The sequence below is a fragment of the Peromyscus eremicus genome, chromosome 5 (assembly GCF_949786415.1).
Source record: "Peromyscus eremicus chromosome 5, PerEre_H2_v1, whole genome shotgun sequence".
Classification (NCBI taxonomy): Eukaryota; Metazoa; Chordata; class Mammalia; order Rodentia; family Cricetidae; genus Peromyscus; species Peromyscus eremicus.
In genome coordinates this window covers 45,215,321-45,224,621 of record NC_081420.1, presented here as the reverse complement: position 1 = coordinate 45,224,621, position 9,301 = coordinate 45,215,321, and the positions used below count along the sequence as shown (strand labels likewise).

At 39.9% G+C, this 9,301-nt stretch overlaps 1 protein-coding gene and 1 long non-coding RNA gene across 2 annotated transcripts; one reads left to right on the top strand and one right to left on the bottom strand.

The window, feature by feature from the left end:
* The first annotated feature begins 3,190 nt into the window (after positions 1-3,190).
* On the top strand, positions 3,191-3,964 carry LOC131910472 (uncharacterized). Its single transcript, XR_009379133.1, has 3 exons — positions 3,191-3,292; positions 3,369-3,445; positions 3,772-3,964. It is a non-coding gene; the product is annotated as an uncharacterized LOC131910472 (long non-coding RNA).
* On the bottom strand, positions 3,536-5,863 carry LOC131910471 (pyruvate dehydrogenase E1 component subunit alpha, somatic form, mitochondrial-like). Its single transcript, XM_059262400.1, is given in 2 exon segments — positions 3,536-3,850; positions 4,569-5,863. A coding segment is annotated over 1 exon segment (1,173 nt). The 5' UTR covers positions 5,780-5,863; the 3' UTR covers positions 3,536-3,850; positions 4,569-4,606.
* Between the last annotated feature and the right edge of the window lie 3,438 nt (positions 5,864-9,301).

Genomic DNA, 9,301 nt, shown 5'->3' with positions numbered 1-9,301 from the left:
TATATTCAGGTTATTTACTTATTTATTTATTGGAGTTTTAAGGATGAATTAATAACCTCTCAAATGCTAGGTCGGTGCTCTGTCATTAAGCTACTGAGGTGGTTTGAAGGAGAATGGCACCCATAGGCTCCCATATTTGAATCTGTGGCCCCTGCTTGGTAGAACTGTTAGAGAAAGATTAGGAGGTGTGTCACTGGGGGTTGGGGTTGGAAATTTCAAAAGCCCATGCCATTCCTAGTAGCCCCCCTTTCTCTCCCTCCTCTGCTTCATGCTTGTGGATCAGATGTAAGTTCTTAGCTACTGCTCCAATGTCATGCTGCCTTCCTGCCTCTCTGCTCCCACCATGATGGTCATGGACTCATCCTCTGAAATGTAAGCAAGTCCTCAATTAAATGCTTTCTTTTATAATGGTAATGGTGTCTCTTCACAGCAACAGAACAGTAGACAGTAGCACCCCAGACTTTGTTTTTAAATTTTTAACTTTTAAAGATTTCTGAGATAAGGGTTTGTTAGATTATCCAGGCTGGCCTGCACTCATTCTATAGGTACAAGTAGGCTTCGTAATTCTGGTCCTATTGTCTCAGCCTCTCAAGTAACTGGGATTACAGACCCTTGCCACCACACCTAGCCCAGTTATTCTTAAATGTAAAATTTTAGGGTCCCCTGTGTCATTCCTCACAATTGGTTTCAGGCATTTGGTACCTTGAATATTTGAGGGTATTATGTAAGATAAGTGTATAATAGTCATGACAACTTTGTCATTTTTTTTTTCATTGAGACATCTGAATTTCTACTACCCTAAACAAAAACATCACCTTCTATTCCACGAGCTGGTTCTTGCTGGTGAATAAACCCTGCATGTTCAAGTCAACAAAAGTTCAATTCTATGAAGACCTATGTATGAAACTATCATACTGCAGGTGCTGTGAACAAAGCAGATATTGTGGCACTTTTTTTTTTAATCATTGTGGGATTTGGATAGTGTGCTGCCATAGGCTCTGAGTACTCTCTGCTCTGACAGGTGTGGCCTTACTGGTCTTCATTAGATGATGCTCACAGGAGGATTCCAGACTAGACAAGTCTCACTGTCCACTCATATACGCAACCTCTCATATGACATGGCTTGCATACTCACATAAACTAACGAATCATAACACTGTTGTAGGTTCTGATTTAGAAACAACTTCATTTTTGGCAATTGTGGGTATCACAGATGAAATACTAAAAACACAGATTTATGGGTTTATTGTTTTGTTTGTTTATTTGCAAACATTCTTATTATGGAACCCAGGTGTGCCAAACCTTCACTTTTCCTGCTATATTTCCTGTCCTGGTTATTTTTATGTCAATTTGACACAAGCTAGAGTCATCTGGGAAAAAGGATCCTCAACTGAGAAACTGCCCTCCACTAGACTGACCTATATGGGTCATTTTCTTATTTAATGATTGATGTGGGGGCAGGATCCATGCCTACAGATATTGCCACCCCTGGACAGGTAGTCCTGAGATGTTAAAAAAAAAACAAACAAAACAAAACAACAAAAAAATAAAGAAAAACAGTCTGAGCAAGTCATGAGGAATAAGCCAGCAAAGAGTATTCCTCCATGGTCCCTATTTCAATTCCTGCCCTGACTTCCTTCAGCAATGGAGTGTGACCTGAGTGTTGTAAGCTTAAATAAACCCATTCTTCCTCAAGTTGCTTTTGGTCATGATGTTTTATCACAGTGATAGAAACCCTAAGACACCTCCTGAATACTGAGGTTCTGAGAGCCTGTCACTCTGCATGACTATTTTATTAAGAGAATAAATGCAGAGGTTAAGGCATTACCTCTGGAAGTGGGCATAGCTGATAGCTGATAGCTAAGCAGGAGCTTGTAAGCGCCACCTTCTCAATGAGATTCTTTTAGTTTTATTATTTTAATTTTTGAAATTATAACATTTCTACTTTCCGTTTCCTCCCTACAACCCCCCGATATATCCTTTGTTTGCTCTCTTTCAAATTCATGGCCTTTTAAAAAAATTGTTATTGCATGCATGTACGTATATACATATATATTCCTAAATATAGCTTACTCAGTCAATATCATGTCACTTGTATATACGTTTTCAGGCCTGATCATTTACTACTGGATAACAAACCAATGTCTTCTTCCCTGGGGAAGATTGTCTCCTGTTCCCAGTATTTCCCAGTTGCCTCTAGTTGATTGTGGAGGGTTGAGGCCTCATGGAATTTTTGCCTGTCAACTTTGGCATGTCCGTTGGTGTCCTACTCGTTCAGCTCACATTTGGGCAGTGATGTTTGTGAGACTTGATGGATGCAGCTTATGACATCACTAAGAGACACAATCTCACAGCAAACTCCCTGGTCCTCTGGCTCATATAATATTTTTATCCCTTCCTCTGCAATGTTGCCGGAGCCTTAGGTGTGGGAGCATTTTGTAGATGCATCCATTGAGACCGGGGCTCCACAGCTCCGCATTTAGATTTGTTGTAGTTTTCTGTAGTGGTCTGTGTCTGTTGCAAAGAGAAGTTTCTTTAATGAGGGGTGAAGACTACATTTAGCTGTGGGTATAAGGACAAATGTTTAGATTGTTGTTAGAGACTATGTTTGCTTAATAAGGTAGCGGTTGTAGGTGCTCCTCCAATATCCATGGCTTCACTATCATTGAGCAGTTAGCTAGTTTCCAGTATCAAACATGTTTTACCTTTTGATGAATAGATTTTAAGTCCAATTAAAGAGCTGTTGGTTATCACCAAGCTATGTAGGCCACTAGTTCATCCTTAGGGTTAATGTGGTACCATGCTAGTCATTGATATGATTCATAGGTGTCATAGGTTTTGGGTTGATTGCCTCTCTCCTTTGAAAGCTTGCATGGTGCCTCCTTAAGAAGGAGGCCTTCAGGTTAGCTCTCTCGCAGAGACCGATGGACCCTCTGTCTGAAGTGCATGTTGTCTTCAGTAATAAATACTTGCCTTCTACCTCTAGCAGCTAATCAAGGGCAACAACAATAGGCTGTATATATTGGGATAAAACTCTTTTTTTTTTTTGAATCAAAAAAGTTTAATTCATTTCCTTTTCACATCACATTTACATTCTATTTGGATATGTCATTACATCCACTTTGTTACTTTTGAAGCAGTTTATGGTTATACATTACTATACAATAAAACAAAACTGGAAATCATTCTAGGTGGTACGGAGAATCCGGCACCCCCGGATGAACTGGGGACAGACAGAGAACTTATAGACTGGTTGCAACTACAAGGAGTGGATGCAAATACAATAGAAAAGGTAAATTTCTAAATCAAAGTATTCCTATGATACTGTTGAAAAGCTGCTTATCTCATACACTGAATCACTGTTTCAGATTGTTGAAGAGGATTATACACTTTCTGATATTCTCAACAACATTACTAAGGAAGACCTAAGGTGCCTCAGACTACGGTAAGAGCTTCCAAATGGTTTGAATAACAGGTCTTAGTGAATATTTTTAAATGAAGTACAAAAACAAAATGCTCCGATCTTAAATTCCTCCGATCTTAATGAAATTATCTTTTCACTCTTGTTTAAAATGCCCACACCTCTACACAGAGCCACCAACACTCCTATGGCACCAGGTCCAGACAAAGACAAACACATTTGAATAAGTTAGAGATTATATTGGAAAGAGTAGCTGGCAAATGTAATCCTGTAGATCAAATGCTTGCTTCTCCTGCTTGGAAGGTTGCTGTTTTAAGTTTGCTTTTCTTATGGAAACTCCTGTTTTGCAGCGGTGGTGTCCTCTGTAGGCTCTGGCATGCAGTCTCCCAGCACAGAAGACAAACGCAGGAGTCCTCACACTGAACCAAGCTGAAGGAATAAGCAAATATCCTGCCTACTTATGGTCCAAGCTTCTGTTTGTGTACACACAAATCCTGCCTTTACACAGAAGGACCCTTGTCCATTTAATCCAAGCACGTATAAATTTAGACCATCCTTATTTATAAACAGAATTGTATGTAACATCAACCATGATCTAGCATATTAAATTCTTAGGATTATATGTCATTTAAAAAGTCAGCATACCTTATAGCAACTGCTGGAAAGATAAAGCATAATACTTAAATGTGAAAGGAAAAAAGTGTGCCTTGCAATGGGAGTACAAGTTCATGTTTGTTAAATGTCTAAATGGAGAAAATTAAATTATTTTACCTTTGAAATAGCTTTATTTTAAAATACATGATTATATAGAGCCTTTGCCAACAGACGTCAGCCTCCACAATGCAGGGTGGCTGCTACTCTACCTGTGCATTGCATTAATCCCAGCATGCCTCACACCACAGAAAATGGCAGAGTTGTTCCTTTGAGTAACTGGTGTAGGATATGATGAGGGAAGTTATAAACTCTGCATTACCCATTTCAAATCCTATACAAATCCAATACACTCTAATTCACATGGATACACTGCACACAACAACGTATAAACTGCATGCAACTTATTCTTCCTTAATTTACATGTTTTCAAGACTTTTTGTCTGTGTATTTCATGTATTTCATGTCCTTAAAGTTGAAAGCACAGAGTTCTTACAGTGGATGATGAGCGGCCATCCATTTCACAGTCTCCCATTAACTGACTGACTTAAACTTGATCCACTGGTTGGCACCACGCACTTCAAAGGGAGGATCACTGCTGTAGATGTGAAAGCCTAGTTCCTCCAAGGGTGGCTCTGGATCAGCTGTAGCAAACTGGGCAGCATCCTCGATTTCTTTCCTCACTTCCACATCAATCTCCTTTAATTCTTCAACACTCGCAAGGTTGCTGTTCACCATCCTATCCTTAAGAAGCATAATAGGGTCGCTCTTACTTCTTACTTCCTGGATTTCTTCTCGAGTGCGGTAACTGACTCCAGGGTCACTCATACTATGTCCATGGTAACGATAAGTCTGTAGTTCCATCAGGATGGGCCCCTTACCAGACCTACAATAGGCAGCTGCAAACTTCGTTGCCTCTCGGACACACAAGATATCCATTCCATCTACCCTCAGTCCAGGAATAAAGTCTCCTCTTTTGTAGTAATCTGTGCTGGCTGCTGCTCTCTCGACAGATGTCCCCATGCCATAGCGGTTATTTTCACAGATGAAAATGCAAGGTAATTTCCACAATGCTGCCATATTGTAAGCTTCAAATATTTGACCCTGATTAGCAGCACCATCACCATATAAAGTCAAACAGACCTCATCTTTTCCATTATACTTGCAGGCCAGAGCAATCCCTGCTCCCAGGGGCACCTGAGCTCCAACGATGCCATTGCCCCCATAGAAGTTCTTGGCGTACATGTGCATCGATCCGCCTTTCCCTTTAGCACAACCTCCTCTTCTTCCTGTTAGCTCTGCAAGAATTGCTCAGACGGACAGGCCCCGAGTGAAGGTGAAGCCATGCGCTCGATAGGCTGTGATGAGATGGTCGGTGGGGTTTATGCCAGCCTCCAGGCCCACACAGCAGGCTTCCTGACCGTGACACAAGTGACAGAAACCATGAATAATCTTCTGTTTATACAGCTGATCTGCCTTTAGCTCCATTCGCCGCACAGTCTGCATCATCCTGTAGTACTTGAGCCCGTCCTCTCTGGTGAGCACTGTGGTGACTGGAGAGCCCTCTTCCAGCCGATGAAGGTCACATTTCTTAATCTCAAATGTAGCATCATTTGCAAAATTACAGGAAGCTACTAGCACTCTGCTTGCCGGCTTCTGCGCAGCGCCTGCCAACACGCGGGACACAGCGGCGAGCATCTTCCTCATGGAGCGCAGCAGACCCACGCGGTGGCCGCGGCACCCGGGCACTCAAAAGGAGTGGTTCGGGCGTCCCCAAGTCTCCTTGAGGCGCCGGGATAAAATTCTTATTATATGAGTTTCATCTAAGACTTTCTTTTGCAAACTTTCTTTAAATAATTTAATATAATGTTTATGATCTTAATTTTCATTTCAAGTTATTTAAATTTTATTTATAAAATGCACTTACTGGTTCCCTTACAAAAATGTCTTACTTTGATAATTGCCTTTTAATTTCATGAATTTGGTTTTAGTTCATTTAGTGGAGGCATTGTATGCTTGGGAATAAGTCATCGATTATAAATGTTTGAATATTTGAAACTTGGGAGTGTGCAGTACCCACTTTAATGGTGACTGAACTTGTTCATTGCTTTCCTATAGCTCTTTATTTGGCAAACATTATCATATAGTTCCATGTGCAGGTCACAGAGACTTTTGGCTATTAGTTTAAGTAATATAGCATGATAAGATCTATAAAGGAGACTATGATTTGGTATAATTAAGTGGTACTTTATCTGGCACTATTGGAACAGACTCAATAGTATGGATGAAACAAAAGTCACTCCAATAGAAGGAAACATTTGCCAGGTTGGCAAGTGGAAGACTGTATTGGGTAGCCATTCCAGCTTTGATCTGGAAGTTCCAACCCCCATTGAGGCTTCGGTAACTGTCACACCTACAAGGCAGGGCCAAGAGAGGACCCTGAAGAACCAAGATCCGGATGCATTGTCTCTCTTGGTTCCTGGATCCTGGACACTGGAGGTAGACCAAGCAGGGTTCTCCAGAGAACACCACCAGACTGTGCTACACCTTTCCCAGACCCTGTAAACTATCCCTTTACTTGTAGGTTACCCCACAAAATAAACCTCCCTTTTAACTACATAGAGTGGCTTTAATGATTTCACCAATAGAAGACACATAATCTGGGCATGTCCAAAATTACTGTGTTGGAATACAACATTTAAACTATGTGATGGTTAATCTTCATTGGAAACCTGAGTGGATTTAGAATCACCTCAGAGACACATTCCTTGGTATGTTTGAGGGTGTCTTCAGAAATTTAACTGAGATGAGGATCTGCCAAGACTGTGTGTGGCACTATTACAAGCTGAGTTCCTAGACTGAATTAACAAGTTGGTTTGAATCAGAATGGCCCCCACAGGCTCACATGTTTGAATACTTGGTCTTCAGTTGGTGTTTGGGAATGATTTGGAGGTTTGGCTTTGTTGGAAGAGGCATGTCATTTGGGGTGGGCTTTGAGATTTTAAAAGATTCCCATCATTTCCAGTGCTGTCTTTCTCTGCCTTATGCTTTTGTGTTAAGATGTGAGCTCTCAGCTATTCCTTTAACCACATCCTTACTCTGCCATTATGGACTTTAACTTCTGCAGCCATAGTGCAATTAAACACTTTATTTTATTTTATAAGTTGATTTGGCTATGGTATTTTGTCACAACTTAAAGGTAACTAAGACATCAGGGGAAAAGTAGAAAGCAAATGAGCACCAAAACTCATCTCTCTGTATTTCCTGACTTCAGACACACTGACTAGTGACTATTGCCTTCTGATCACGATGAACTGTAGTCCTCTGAACTATGATTCAAAATAAATTTTTCCTTCTTCAAGTTGAATTTGTCAGGCCTTTTGTTACAGTAACTAAGACAGTAACTAACATAACTTATTCTAGTTTTTCAGTGTCAGATGAATAAATTTGCATAACAATAAAATATTATGCATAGGCAAGCCTTTAAAAACTGAACTAGAAATTTGGCTTCCATGTTCTCTGTTTTCTCTTGGCTCAATCAACAGGAGCTCAATTGTTACACTCAATTCTCAGGAGCGTAACACATCTCTTTTAACAGAAACTGAGATAGTAGTTGCCAAGATAGGATAGATTTGCTTCAAACAATTGGGACTTCTTTTGGAATAAGGTAACCTTCCAATCTTGTTACCTTATAACAGTATCTAGCACACAGCCATATTCAATAAATGCTGAGTGTCCAGATAGATGGATTGTTGAAAGTTCTGTGAAAGTATTTAAGTGAAGTGATCTGTCTCTTATTTTACACATATAAGACTTATGAACTACACTAGACACATCTCACAGCTTCTGATAAACTTTACTTAGCTTATTTGCCCTGATGCATCAAAGGGAGTGACTTGTATCAGGTCTTTCACTACACCCTATCATAGCTATTTAAACCAGAGTATGCATAAAGGTTCAGAATGATGATGCTGTTTCAGTTGTGTGGATAGTGACAATTTCAGTCACAAAGAGTGGTGATTCTGTTTCATTCATGTGTAACAGTGTAGTTGTTTCAATTATATGGGGTATGAGAGCTGTTTCACTTACATGGGAAAGCCAACTTTTTTTCATTTACGTAATGCTATTTGTTATTAGATTTATGATATGCACATTTCCAAATTTCCTCTCTCCCTCTGTCCTTCCCTGTGTTCTTTCCTCCATCCTTCCTATTCTCCTTTTCTGTCTTCCTCTATTCCTTCTTATTCCCTTTTTTACTTTCTTTATTTGAGGAGATTTTATTTCTTAGCTATCTAGCCTGAAGCTATGCATACACTAGGCATGTCCTCTACTATTTAGCTACATTTCCAGCCCACTTTTTTTTTCAAGAAAATGCATTTTTGATCACCAATACTGAACTTGTAGTAGTTAGTAACAATAACAGGCATGTGGCAACGATCAACTTGCATTTGCAACTTAAACATATGTAATCGTTCTCTTTATTGCTATTTTATTGATTTCAGCCTTTAGTTTGATTATTTCTTGCCATCTATTCTTCTTGGGTGTGATGACTTGTTTTTGTGCTGGAGCTTTCAGGTGTGTTGTTAAGTTGCACGCATGAGATCTCTCTCTCTCTCTCTCTCTCTCTCTCTCTCTCTCTCTCTCTCTCTCTCTCTGTGTGTGTGTGTGTGTGTGTGTGTGTGTGTGTGTGTGTGTCTTTAAATGTAGGCACTTAGTGCTGTGAACTTTCCTCTTAGTATCACTTTCATTGTGTCCAAAAAGTTTGGGTGTGCTGTGTATTCATTTTCATTGAATTTTAGAAAGTCTTCAATTTCTTTCTTTTTTAAAAAATTTCTGTCCTGACCCATTTTTCATTCAGTAGAGAGTTGTTCAGTTTCCATGCATTTGTAAGCTCTCTGTTGTTTCTGTTGTTGTTGATGTCCAACTTCAATCTATGGTAGACCGATAGAATGCAGAGCGTTATTTCAATTTTCCTGTAACTGTTGAAACTTGCGTTGTGACCAAGTATGTGGTCAATTTTGGCAAAGTTCCATGAGGTACAGAGTAGAAGGGGTGTTCTTTTGTGTTTGGGTAAAATGTTCTGTGAATATCTGTTAGGTCCATTTAGTTTATAATGTCTGTTAGGTACAGTATTTCTCTGTTTGGTTTTTGTCTCCATGACCTGTCCATTGGTGATAGTGGGGTATTAAAGTCTCCCACTATTATTGTGAGAAGGTCAGTATGTGATTT